The sequence below is a fragment of the Myxocyprinus asiaticus genome, chromosome 21 (assembly GCF_019703515.2).
Source record: "Myxocyprinus asiaticus isolate MX2 ecotype Aquarium Trade chromosome 21, UBuf_Myxa_2, whole genome shotgun sequence".
Classification (NCBI taxonomy): Eukaryota; Metazoa; Chordata; class Actinopteri; order Cypriniformes; family Catostomidae; genus Myxocyprinus; species Myxocyprinus asiaticus.
In genome coordinates this window covers 3,355,532-3,369,428 of record NC_059364.1, presented here as the reverse complement: position 1 = coordinate 3,369,428, position 13,897 = coordinate 3,355,532, and the positions used below count along the sequence as shown (strand labels likewise).

The following is a 13,897-nucleotide window of genomic DNA, read 5'->3' as shown; positions in this document are numbered from 1 at the left end:
ATGGAGAGGGTCCGCACACAGGGGCTGTCACATGACTAGCTGCTTGATCTCAGTAACTGTCCTGGTATTGGACACTTTCACTCATTGATTAAAGCTATCATGGCTGACTGTGAATACTACATTTCTACAATGGCATCTGAAACTGAAAACTAATGATTTTGAATGATGCTGCATCCACGCCACTAGGTGTCAGTGTCCAAGTCCAAGATGACATAAACCAAAAAATTATATTCAGTATTGATGTGTGTCAAAATGTATCACTTCAAACACAAAGGGGCACAATTGAGCCATTCTTCCTGCATCCTGCTTGTTCCACAAAACTTCGTATACATTTACATGGTATACATAAATTGTCCTATTGAATTCGCAAAAATTTGTATGCTCATCCTTTTTTATATTTTATGTTTTGGTGCAATTTGCAATACAACAATATTGCAACAATGGGAGTAAAATAGAATTCTCATATTTCATAGCAAAACTGTTAATTTGTCCTTTTACCCCATTTAAAGCAACAGTTTACAACAGGTGACAATTTGAAACAATCTGAAAATCAATCTAAGTGATAAAACAAAATAATAGACCTAATTTTTCTCTTTCTTATATTCCCAGAAAAATTAAAAGGAATATTCCGGGTTCAATACAAGTTAAGACCAATCGACAGTATTTGTGGCGTAATGTTGATTACCACAAAATTTATTTCAACTCATCCTTCATTTTCTTTAAAAAAATAAATAAAAATAAAATAATAATAATAATAATTAAAGCTGCAAGCAGCAATGCGGATTCCTCCTCAAAACTGCAAATTATGTAAAAATTGACATGGTAGAGACATGTACTTCACACATGTACACAACATTTCATTAATTTGTTATTAAACATTGCAAGAGTCTTCATATGAACTGGTGATTGAATCAAAGTATCGGTTTTATGACTAGCGGATTTGTGAAGCATTATTTTAGTGTTAGCAATAAATAATAGTAAACTGTAATTCTGTCATCTTTTGACATATCAAGGTGAAATTTTGCACAGTACTTCAGAGTGATGTCATCTTGAAGCCTGTTAGGTTGGAAAAAACATTAGTCAAAATGGCGTTAGATTTTCTGGACATATAGATATTGAGACAATGTGGACATTTACATAAATGCGCACCTTTCAGCCATTTTGTATCGTATTCATTTTTGCAAAATATCAAATTGAAAGACATGTATCCTACACATACATACAGAGTTTCAAATCAATTGGAGCTATGGTTCAGGAGGAGTAGATTTTTGTAGTTTTGGACAAATTTGTTTTATACAGGAAAATCCATCATGGCAGAGTTCATGGGTTCTAGAGGCTTTTTAGTTCCTCATGAGAAATGAGGCATATATACCAGGTGTCAGAAAGGCTGGACTTATGGGGTGGAAATGGCATTACTTGGAAAATGGACAAATTGGGGAAAAGCCTGTAGCGCCACCTATAGGCTCACGTGGGCCATTTTCGGTATGGTAGTTACTCGTGGCCGGTAGTATCAATGTGCCAAATTTTTTTCAAAACTTTTTACCAAGGAGATCTTGAATTATTGGGCAATTTAGAGCTACAGGAATAATAAGAAGAAGAAGAATACTAATGAAAACAATAGGTTTCCTCCTACCAGAGGAATCCTAATAATAATAATAATAAAAGAAGCAAAACTCAAAGTTACAGTGAGGCACTTATAATGGAAGTCAATGGGGCACATTTTTGGAGGGTTTAAACTTTAAAGGCAGAATTGTGAATCTTATCATTTTATTACAGCACTTACATTCATTTTTCTGTTAAAACTTGTGTATTATTTGAGTTGTAAATCGTCATTTTCGCTGTCATTTTAGGATTTACAGTGTTTTGTCGTGATGGTAACAATATTAAAATTGGATATAACTTAGAAAAAGTTAAGCAATTTTATCATGCTAAAATCATGTTAATGCACATATTGTTTACGTCTTGTGGCTATACTTTTGAAACAGTATTTTAACGTTTACAGATTGGCACCATTGACTTCCATTGTAAGTGTCTCACTGTAACACAGATTTGTGCTTATTTTAAAGAAAAGGAAATTTTTGTAGTAATCAACATTATGCTACAAATGCTGTCGATTGAGCTAAACTTGTATTGAAAATGAAATCTTTCTTTAATTTAAAAAGGAATTCCCTCTAAAAGAGAAAAACCGATTTGCTGGGTCACAGACGGATAATGGCCCAGAATATTGACTGCGATTGTTCAGAAACGAATGAGTAGCCTACAGTTTGTTCTAGAAGTTTTCCCGCTATAAATGGCTTTCCATATTCAGAACAGCTGCTTCTTGACTTCTAGTTTTAAAGGGGCTGTAAGCGATTTTTTAACGAAATGAAACAAAGAAAATGTCACTATTACCTGCTAGATATCACTGAAATGGGTGCCATGAAATAATACATCTGCCGCTGTGATTTACTCCGTAAACAGTGGGAAAAATTTGACGCAGACCGAGGCAGATTCTTTGTTTAACCAATCAGAAGACTTTGAGGCACTTTCTGCCTGTCAATCATTCAAAGGGCAGCCCATATATGGGCAGCAGGAACCTGAGAGCGTGTGAGAACTCTATTTGCTAGCATTGCTTGTCATTAATCCTACACAAGAGGTAAGTTCTTTTTGGGTTTGCGGACATCAAATTGCAAGTTTAATCTCTTTTCTTACCTGAGACTTTGGAGCAAGGGCATAGCCAGAAAATTACTTTTGGGTGGACCTTGTTAAAAATGGATGGGCCAAGTTTCCGCCCAAATTTTTTTCTTACCAAATTTTCCTAAACAACAGAGAAGCGGCACATTCGAACAGTTCTTTCACACTTTCAGAAATCAGAATTTATGCATTTTTAAACTATTTTATAAATATATATTTGAAGTCGGAGAATAATCTCCAATACTCTGGGTGGCCCACCCTTGGCTACGCCACTGCTTTGAAGAATTGAGCTTCCCTTCATATCGGTCTTGTAGGGTGGGGTTTTGGAAAGGGTGTGTCTAATTCAGTTGCTAAATTCCAGAATGGCTAACATCGCTGACAGCATGTTTTAATTAGTTTTTTAAGGATCTGTAATTGCTCTAAAAAGTGCAAGTGCAAATGTTAAAAAGACAAAAGTACACTGACTAAGATTACCAAATGCAACAATGTATAGACTGCAAACAGCCTTTTTATTTTGTTGAACTTACACAATAATGTGTATGTACATTATGACAGATTACGGCTTTCAGTGATCTTGTGCATCTACTGAAAATTAAGCTGCAGTATAACAGACAACATTCCCATTCCCTGAACATGCCGAACATTCACTCCCTCACCGGCAACAGTGCCTTTAAAAATAAACAATCAAATCATTACTGATGCAGTGATAGAGAAATAAACAAGCATAGATGCAGCCTGATTCTCAAGATCAGGTCAAAATGCAGAAAACGCATTCCAAAATCAAAACAAATTGATTTATTTCTCTTCTTAAGCACTGTGACAGTAGTCACATGAGAAGCATTCATTTAAATTCAATACAAAGTACTGTACCTTTTCCAAACAAAACACTTAACCAACCACATCATATTCAAAGTTAGTTGGTTTTGTGGGAACTATGTGGTTGAATTATTTGAAGATTTTTGAACCATCAATTCAATATTCCACGTCTTCTCCTGCTGCGCCGTGGACACCAGCAGCCTTTTCTGACTCTCTCTCTCCTTTTTCCACAAAACACATCACTGGGAAACTTCTGGATTAAGGATTCTTTGATTAGCTCGGTTCAGACGGCTTGTTAAGCTCCACCTTCACTCCTTTTTCTCCGGCACCTTTACAAAAAACATCCCAAATAAAGTAGGAAAACTATCATTACCCTCAGATTAAACATATTTAGCATGAGATTGCCGTTTAAAATCATTAAATATCATCACTGTCCAAAATCCAATTGACAATTTCCAAGACAAATCCTTTTTGAAATTGAAAATATAGTTTTGCATTCCTTTAATTACCTGTTAGGTACTTTTCTTTAGCCTTCGCCCGCTCATCAGCATCAAAATACCACACGGTTATGGCATATCTACACAAGAGAAAGAAACAGCGTAACTAAGAAATAAGTAACACAATGAGAAAAATAAATAAAATAGGACTAATCCAAGAACAAGGTGAAGTGACAACATATTATACACTTATAATGTGTGTGTGTGAGTTTGGTTGTGCTTTATAGATTATAACCTTGTAGCATAAGCAGGTTGAACCTCATGTGGGTTTTGTCTATCAGACCAGAATAAAAGCAAGCGGTCAAACTTGGGTTCGATGTCTGCAAACTGAGCTTTACCCTCTGGAAATATTCGCAGTATGCCCCCATGTTCCTGATGACACAAATAATAGAGAAATAAGCCAAACAAAAGTTCATTTTTAACTCTAGAAAATTCATAATAATTATGAAAAAGCACATCATATACGTATTTATATTTCTTGTTAGGAAAAATTGCCAACACTGATACATACATGCACTGCATCAACATAAATATTTAACTCTTATGAGGCTGCACTTTTTAGGAGCCAAGCACCGAAGGTGCGAAACACCTATTGTATCTGTAAGTGGTATTCTTCATCTTCTTCTTATTCCCTCTTGAAGTCTATGGCAGCCCATAGAACCGCATGTAAGAAAATGCTGAAATTTGGCACACTGGTATGGGGAGTTACGAGTAGCTCCCACACAAAATTTGGGGTCTCTAACTCAAAACATATAGCGCCACCAACAGTTCAAAATTTCATTTACGCTTCAGCCTATAACTTTTAAACCTTAAATCCTAGAAACAAAATTCTTTTTTCCTCTAATTCCTTGGGTCATACCCCAACTGCATGGATCGCATAGTTTTTCTGCTCCGCTCTTTTTAATTTAGCAAAAAGCGTACTTTAACTCCTCTTAGACCGCATGTCTGATTCGCTCGAAATTTTACATGCATCATATAGAGACACTCAGTTATGGAATTCATGGTGATAGACCAAACTGTTCTTGTATATCGCGTCAACGAATTCAAAGGCCAAAATGGATGTGAAGCTGTATATTCGCAACGCAGATGTGTATTGACAAGAAACTTGGTGTATGTCTTCACGAGCATGACCTCAGGGCACCTGCACAGTTTTGGCACAGTGCCACCTAGAGGTAAAGAAATATGTAAAATGGCTATTTTTGCTTTTAACTTCTGAATAATTTAGCCTAAAATCATCTTCATCATCTTTATATTCCTTGGGGCATAACGAGCTGATTGAATGATACCCCACTTTTCTATGTCGGCCATATTAGGGATCGGCCATTTTTAATTTAGTCTTAAATTGCTTTATATTTCAAACTCATTGGCGTATCATTATGAAATTTGGTATTTGGGGCCGTGTCCTGAAGGTACTCAAAATGTTTGGGGACAGTACCAACTAGTGGTAAAACGATACAAAGAAATGCTTATAAATTTTGATTCATTTGGCCTATTGTCATGAGACTTGTGTCGTTGGATTTTGCCAAGTACATTGATACCAAATTTGCCATTGTCGGTCATACTTCCTGTCCACCATTTTGAATTTCATTGAAAACCTACTTTTTCTAACTCCTCCTAGAACGTAAGTCTGATTTGGACGAAATTTGCCTTTTATCATCTAGAGACACATGCTCATGACAAAACGTTATTTCAGCGTCTTGTGCAGGAGTGCCGCAACAATTACGGGGCTAAGCACACCAATGGCAACAATATTTGATTGCCTGAAATGATCACCAGAGACGGCTTATAGTGCTTTCAAGTCCTCCTCCAAAGTTCGTGCTTATGGTATAAGTTCAGACTGTCCTTTTATAACTTTCCTCCAAACCGTTACATGCGCTGCCATAGACCTCAATGGTGGCGGAAGAATAAGAAAAAACTAACAGATACAACAGGTGCTTACGCCCTTTCTATGTTTGGCCCCTAAAAATACATCTTGAGACTCCTGTGTTTTGTTCTATTTGTGGCGCTACATCTAGCCTTTTCAGTGCAAGAACGCAGTCTGAATGGTCCTTTACATACAAACACATTGTAAGAAATGGAATCGTCAACTACAAAACACATTAAACTAAACATGATATCAAGCTAACGTGACTGCTGACAATACAGTCTAGTCAGCAGTGCGTGACAGGAGCTTTTTTAGTGATAATGATAAATTCCATTAGCAGAAATAACAGAGGCACACAAACAATGAGAGGCCAGGTCTGACGAGGTGCGGATCGGAAACAAAAGCGCAGTGTGACCTTCCTGAGGAGGGATGAGAGGAAAAGGCCACATGCTGGATAAAGAGATGTATGCTGAGGGTAAGGAAGCACACTGCAGAGGGTGCGAGAATTAACCTTTCACATGTGTGATTCGCAGGACTGCGCTGCTCACACGCACACAATGTCGGTCTCCAGGGAGCTGAATATACACTCTCTGTGCAGGTATACAGTTAATACTCACATATGTATGTGCATTCAAGCTCAAAAAGCGCTATATCATAGCAGGCAGTGCCTAATCGTTGCATAATAAATGTACAGGATAAGAAATTCATGCACGTCTTTGACTTTCAATAATGCGTTTTACAAAAAACTAAATATAAAAAAATAAAATAATAATATATAAAAAAAAATGTGAGAGAGTTTGGGGCCAGTTGATGTCAATTGCCCTTTTGGGCCAGTGTTACGTTGTCATGACATCTAACGTCTGTAGATCATGTTGTGTTTTTATTCTTTGCAATTGAAAACATTTGGTTTTCTGTGATATATTGAACATTATTGTTGCAAAGCTGTTGAATTCTCACCAAGGCTGATGTTATCTAGCTGGATACCATAGATGAGGTTTTGACTAAATCCGCACCAAATGCCATCAATAAAAATATAAAATAAAATAAAAAAAAACGATGGAAAATATTTGAATCCATACTTTTCGTGGAGTTACATTATATGTTTTCAGATATTACTGCAAATAATAAAACAAGTAAATTGTTGTTTTTGTAAAGAAAAGCTAACCTAAAAAACCTAAAAAAAAAAAATATATATATATATATATATATATATATATATATTGTTTTTTTTTTTGTTTGTTTTTTTGAGCCCTGATTAGGGAGATATTACAGTAAGTATAATAAGTATATACAATAATAAGTATAAATATAGCTGCAAGCAGCGATACCGGGGTCAAGCCAATTATCGGCACCATGAGCAGCAAAAGAAGCTTTGTGACATGTTTTTGGTTAGAGTCCGATGAACAGTGTATGAGGAATTAGAAAATGTAAACTTTCAATCATAAAAACCCCATTTATTTTAAAAATAACTAAAAATAGCTACTTCTTAGAATTTTTGTCCAGTATGTGGCGCTGTTCTGAAACTGCTCAGGTAGTATCTGGGCATGATGGTTATCATGTAGGAAAGCGTTCAAGCGTTACAAGCCAAAATATCAGTTTTTCTATCTCCTGACCAGTAGGGGGCAGTGTGCCAAAACGCTGCAGGTAACCTCAGGGCCTAATGGTGATAACATGTACCAAGTTTCGTCTCAATCCCTCAAAGCGTTGTGGAGATACAGCCTCAAGTTAAATTTTGCGCATTCTTCATCAAATTCGTTGAAGCGCCATTCAAAAATGGTACGGTTTATCAAAATTCTGTGAATAACTTTTTGTCCTGAGTGCCTCTAGATGATGCAGGCCAATTTTTGTGCAAATCGGACAAACAGTCTAGGAGGAGTTCGAAAAAGTAGGTTTTCAAAACATTTAAAAATGGCAGACAGGAAGTTTGCTCGATCATGACATAATTGGTATCATTGTTCTCGGCATGAACCTTGGAATCTATCAAGACCAGTCACATAACAAAGGCAAAAGGAGTCAATAGCTATTAGCATTTTTCTAAATAGCATTATCATTTTTGACTACAAGGTGGCGCTGTCCCGAAACTTTTTGAGTCCCTTCAGAGCATGGTGCCAAAGACACATAGCAAGTTTCGTAACGATACGCCAAGTCGTTGGTAAAATACAGCATTTTATGACTAAATTCAAAATGGCCGACATCTAAAATGGCCGACATAGGAATTTCTCATATCGATGGACTCGCTAGATCCCACAGAATCTAATGAGACTAATTTGATGATTTTATGACAAACTGTTCAGAAGTTATAAGCAAAAATTTGCTTTTTTCATATCTCATGACCACTAGGTGGCACTGTTCCGCAACTCAGCAGGCACCCTCGAGTCATGGTGGCTATGACAAATAATACGTTTGGTATGAATACTCAAAGAATTACGGAGATATACCCTCACGTCTATTTTGCCGTGTTCTTCGTCAAATTCGTTGAAGTGCCATTCGAAAACTTTTGCCCCTTCAGGGCTTGACCCCTAATGATCTCAACATATGAAGGTATTAGCTTTTTTTTTAAAAAAAAGCAAAAATACTTTCCTGTTCCAGGGTAATGTGCAGAAACAACCAAAGGCCAAAGTATACTTCGGTTTTTCTCGTGCCGGTATGTCTCGTGCACAGTGCAAATTTTGTCATCAGCACAGTACGCATGGACTGACCAAGTGCATATGGAAAGCCAGAAGGGTCACATTTTGTATGTAATGTACGCTAGTGGAAAAAGTACTCAATATCAATAACTCAATATCAATACTTAAGTTAAAGTACAGATACCAGATGAATATATTAAGTAAAAGTTAAGGTCGACCGATACAGATAAGTTTTGTCGATATCAATAACTATGGTGTTGGTAAAAACCGATAAGAGATTAATTGGGTGATAGTTTTTAAAATGAATTTTTTTAAATGTTAAAATTTGTGACAGGCACAGACACTGAAGCTAAAAGAGTCCAAACTGAGTCAAATCCAAGAAGCATGTTTGTCGTGAAACCAAAATCCAAATAATAACCAGAAAAATAATAAAGATTTGGTGCATAATGACTTTTAATAAAAAACAAGCCCGGAATACACCGGGGACTCTTATTTCGAAAGTCTGTTTCCAGCTCAAACAAACACACAAGGGAAACAAAACATGCACTCTTACAATCATCTATAATGCTTCACAATAGAATCACTATAAAGTAAACATTGTCATATGGGCTAATAAATACTGTATGAGCAGTAATTAATAAAAGTAGATCATCATTCATCAATAGTAGATCATGAGCAATTGCTTGTCAATTGTCATACATGTCTTTTTTTAATAACATTTCACATTAACAGTTTTGAATTAGTCTATAAACAGTTATGGTGACCGAGTCCAGGCTCTGTTACAATCCTCTATATGTAAATATTCACCAAAATAAAGCTTTTTGTTGCTTATACACTGATGAACCAAAACAGTATGACCACTCACAGGTGAAGCAAATAACGTTGATTATCTCCTAACAAGGCCATATGTCAAGGTCTGGGTAGATTAGATGGTAAGCGAACAATCAGTTCTCGTAGTCAACATGTTGAATGCAGAAGAAACGGGCAGGAGTAAAGACCTGAGCGACTTTGACAAGGGCCAAATTGTAATGGCCAGATGACTGGGTCAGAGCATCTCTGAAACGACAAGGCTTGTGGGGTGCTCCCGGTCAGCAGTGGCGAGTACCTACCGACAGTTGTCCGAGGAGAGACAAACCACACACCGGCGACAGGGTGTTGGGCACTCAAGGCTCATCGATGCGTGAGGGCAACTAAGGCTTACCCATCTGGTCCGAACTGACACAAGGTCTTTACAGTGCATCACACCCTGCTGCATACGGAGCTGCATAGATATGTGGTCCGATGAGTCCCGTTTTCTTTTACATCACGTGGACAGCCGTGTTCATGTGCGCCGTTTACCTGGAGAAGTGATGGCACCAGGATGCTCTGTGGGAAGACGACAAGCCGGTGGAGGGAGTGTGATGCTCTGGGCAATGTTCTGCTGGTAAACCCTGGGTCCAGCTATTCATGTGGACATCAATTTGACACGTGCCACCTACCTAAACATCGTTGCAGACCAGGTACACCCCTTCATGGCAATGGTATTCCCTGATGGCAATGGGCTCTTTCAGCAGGATAAAGCACTCTGCCACACTGCACACATTGTTCAGGAATGATGGAGAGTTCAAGGTGTTGCCCTGCCCTCCAAATTCCCCAGATCTCAATCCGATTGAGCATCTATGGGATGTGCTGGACCAACAAGTCCGATCCACAGCAACTCCACCTCGCAACTTACAGGACTTGAAGGATCTGCTGCTAATGTCTTGGTGCCAGATACCACAGGACACCTTCAGGGGTCTTGTAGAGTCCATGTCTTGGCAGACTGGTGCTGTTTTGGTGGCATGCAGAGGACCAAAAGCATATTAGGCATAATGTTTTGGCTTATCGGTGTATCTTCAGCAGATGAAGTGTTTTTGCAAGAGAGGAACAAAAAAAATAAAAATAAAAAAAGATAACCGATAGGTCCAAAAAGCAAATATCAGCACAGATTAACTGGTAAAACCGATATATCAGCCGACCTCTTGTAAAAGTCATCCATTCAAATTAGCAGGGCCACATTAACCCAATGGGAAACATGGGCTGCAGCCCAGGGCGAGTAAATTCACAGCTAAACAGTGTATTACAAGTACTCCCACCCCAGTCACATAATTGGTTGAGCCAGAAGTTGACATGTCTCTCAAACTAAGGGAACAAAGTTTTGAAAGCGCTACAGAGCCAGTGTTTACATTCTTCAGGGGAAATCAACCTACAAATGGCTTACTTACTGTAGGCTATAATTGTCTCTGCGATAAGAGACATTATTTTAACATTGAGAAAATAAATAAATAAATCACACGAGGATGTTGGTTCACATTATAACCGGTCTGAACTGGCTCTGTACTCTTAGTGCTTAGAATTGATTTCACCCTTAAACTGGAGAGAGTTTGTTTTTGGAGATCAGCCTAATCAAAACCAGCTGAGAACATCATTGAATTGTAACAGACTGAACTTTATGATGACATTGTAAACAGAGCATGAGTATCACCTGTATGGGGTTCAAAGACTTATTTGAGAGCTTGCTTTCAAGAAGACCATACGAGGGCACTTTAAGTGGTTTGATGATAGTGGTGAGTGTCATTTGATTTTATGTAGATCTCTGCTCGTCTATTTTAGTAGTTTTAACATGATTGCATGGTAAATGTATCTATCCACACTGACGTGGGCTATTTTTGTATGTATTCCGCAGTCTAAACAAAATTATTTCTGTCTGTGTTACATTCATACTAACGGCCATTCAAGGGTTGATGTATTTACTATTTGTTCTTTATAAGACAAGCTCCGACATATGTGTCAATGGCGAGTCTTCTGTGATCAAGTACTGTTGGTAGTTTGCGACTCTCTGGGTCATGAGCGAATGTTTAGGGGCTCATGAATATTAATTAGTTTATTATGACGTTAGTTAACCTGTGTAGAGCTGTAGATCATGTGACCTAATTAATATTCATGAGCTGATCCATGGCATTCTAGCTGTCAGTTTGTCCAGATACTCAGGTGACATTTCACCCCACACTTCCTGTAGCACTTGCCATAGATGAGACTGTCTTGTCGGGTACTTCTCACGCACCTTACAGTCTAGCTGATCCCACAAAAGCTCAATGGGGTTAAGATCAATAACACTCTTTTCCAATTATCTGTTGTCCAATGTCTGTGTTTCTTTGCCCACTCTAACCTTTTCTTTTTGTTTTTCTGTTTCAAAAGTGGCTTTTTCTTTGCAATTCTTCCCATAAGGCCTGCACCCCTGAGTCTTCTCTTTACTGTTGTACATGAAACTGGTGTTGAGCGGGTAGAATTCAATGAAGCTGTCAGCTGAGGACATGTGAGGCGTCTATTTCTCAAACTAGAGACTCTGATGTACTTATCCTCTTGTTTAGTTGTACATCTGGCCTTCCACATCTCTTTCTGTCCTTGTTAGAGACAGTTGTCCTTTGTCTTTGAAGACTGTAGTGTACACATTTGTATGAAATCTTCAGTTTTTTGGCAATTTCAAGCATTGTATAGCCTTCATTCCTCAAAACAATGATTGACTGATGAGTTTCTAGAGAAAGCTGTTTCTTTTTTGCCATTTTTGACCTAATATTGACCTTAAGAAATGCCAGTCTCATACTGTGGCAACTGAAAAACACAAATACAATGTTAAGCTTCATTTAATGAACCAAATAGCTTTCAGCTGTGTTTGATATAATGGCAAGAGATTATCTAGTACCAAATGATCAATTTAGCATGATAACTCAAGGATAAGGTGTTGGAGTGATGGCTGCTGTCTAGATTTGATCAAAAATGACTTTTTTCAAATAGTGATGGTGCTGTTTTTTTACATCAGTAATGTCCTGACTATACTTTGTGATCAGCTGAATGCCACTTTGGTGAATTAAAGTACCAATTTCCTTCCAAAACAGCAAAATCTGTACATTATTCCCAACTTTTGACCGCCAGTGTGTGTGTGTGTGTTTGTGTGTGTGTATATATATATATATTATTAAAATAAATAAGAAATGTAAAAGAAAGCTGAACATGAACGTTTTGAAAATCGAATCGCTGGAGAATCGCGATGCATCAGTGAAGCGATTTTTTTCTCCCACTCCTAATTAAAATGCTACTTAAATAAAAGTAAAACGTATCTGGTTTTAAAAGTACATTAAGAATCGAAAGTAAAAGTAAATACTGCAAATTCAAAAAAAAATCATCTTATAAAATGCGACCCATCTATGTTATTTCTTTTAAAGCCACAAAATTGAGTCTCAGACAGGTAACATTGGATACAATAAAGCCGCGCTCTCACTACATGACTGTCAGACTACCGGAATCGCTGTAATGCTCACATTACATGAGGTTTCTTGTCATCGGTCATCTTCTTGTCTTAACAGCACTCATACTACACAACAGAACGCAGACGAGATGCACGAACTACAAGATCTTTGACCAGGAGGCATCCCCGGCCAACAGCGATAAAAATGTTTTCTCAAACAAATCATGTGAGAAATGACCATGAGATTTTACCAGAAATAAATGGTTACAATCAGCTCACTGTCCAAAAGTTGTCTGCTAACTGATTTGTCTGAAAAACAAAAGAAGAGACGAAAAAAGAAAATTTGGCTGCAACAACGTTTGGAAAGACTTGGGCAGGCTGTCTGTGTCTCTTTTGGGGGAAAAAGTTGGAGGTAAATAAAACAGCACAATGTCAAGTAGATTGTGCAAACCATATATTTATTTGTTAAAAATTCTAGTTAGTTTATTAAAATAAAACATAATTATGATCAAATTGTAGCTTTCTGTTCTTGTACATAAAGATGCATGATAAGATGTGATAGGCTGGAGCAGTTCGCCGTTGTCATTGCATCGCTTAAACTACAAGATTATGTTGTAGTTTATTATTACTATTCTGAAAATAAGATATATCCACTCTGCGGTTGTTGTGAGGACATCTTGACAAACTCAGCAGGAGGCATTTACAGTATTCCTACTCTCCGACACAGGCAGGAAACCTCGTGCCTCATCTGAGCTACAAAACTGACCTGAACAGAGCAAAACCGGCACTAATAGAAGACATGATGGAAACAAGCTCTCCTAACACTGACCCAAAACATACTGACACTATGGCTGTGGCTGTAGTGAATGAAAAGACCAATGACAAATGACGAATGGGGCTACAAACCACTGGCTGGATTACCCTGTATTTCTTTCCTGCAGTCTTTAAAGAGACTATCTGAGAAAACAGCAAAATGGCACAAGTAGAAAAGGGTCAAATGCCCAAAGTCTAAAATGGGGCAGTGTAACCAAGCAGCTATAGGTAACCATGGTAAATATTTTGGAAAGGAAGTATGTGTGAAAATGGAACATCAGAGTCACTGAAAAACATATGGGCCTTAAGAAATACAGTGGATATAGCTCATTCAAACAGGACA

The 13,897-nt window shown here is 37.7% G+C and overlaps 2 protein-coding genes across 5 annotated transcripts in view; both read right to left on the bottom strand.

Annotated features, from left to right (window-relative positions):
• The window catches only part of LOC127411934 (Kruppel-like factor 18), a 317,765-nt gene that overhangs the window by 241,237 nt on the left and 62,631 nt on the right, over window positions 1-13,897 (bottom strand). The gene's annotated exons all lie outside the window — the stretch shown is intronic.
• LOC127411971 (egl nine homolog 1-like) overlaps window positions 3,139-13,897 on the bottom strand; it is a 45,695-nt gene continuing 34,936 nt past the window's right edge. For all 3 annotated transcript variants that reach the window (XM_051647960.1, XM_051647963.1, XM_051647961.1), the window contains exons 4-6: window positions 4,222-4,358; window positions 3,999-4,066; window positions 3,139-3,818 (exon numbers count right to left, since the gene is read on the bottom strand). In XM_051647960.1, coding sequence (XP_051503920.1) covers window positions 3,763-3,818; window positions 3,999-4,066; window positions 4,222-4,358 — 261 coding nt within the window. In that variant the 3' untranslated portion in view covers window positions 3,139-3,762. The remainder of the gene's footprint in view (window positions 3,819-3,998; window positions 4,067-4,221; window positions 4,359-13,897) is intronic.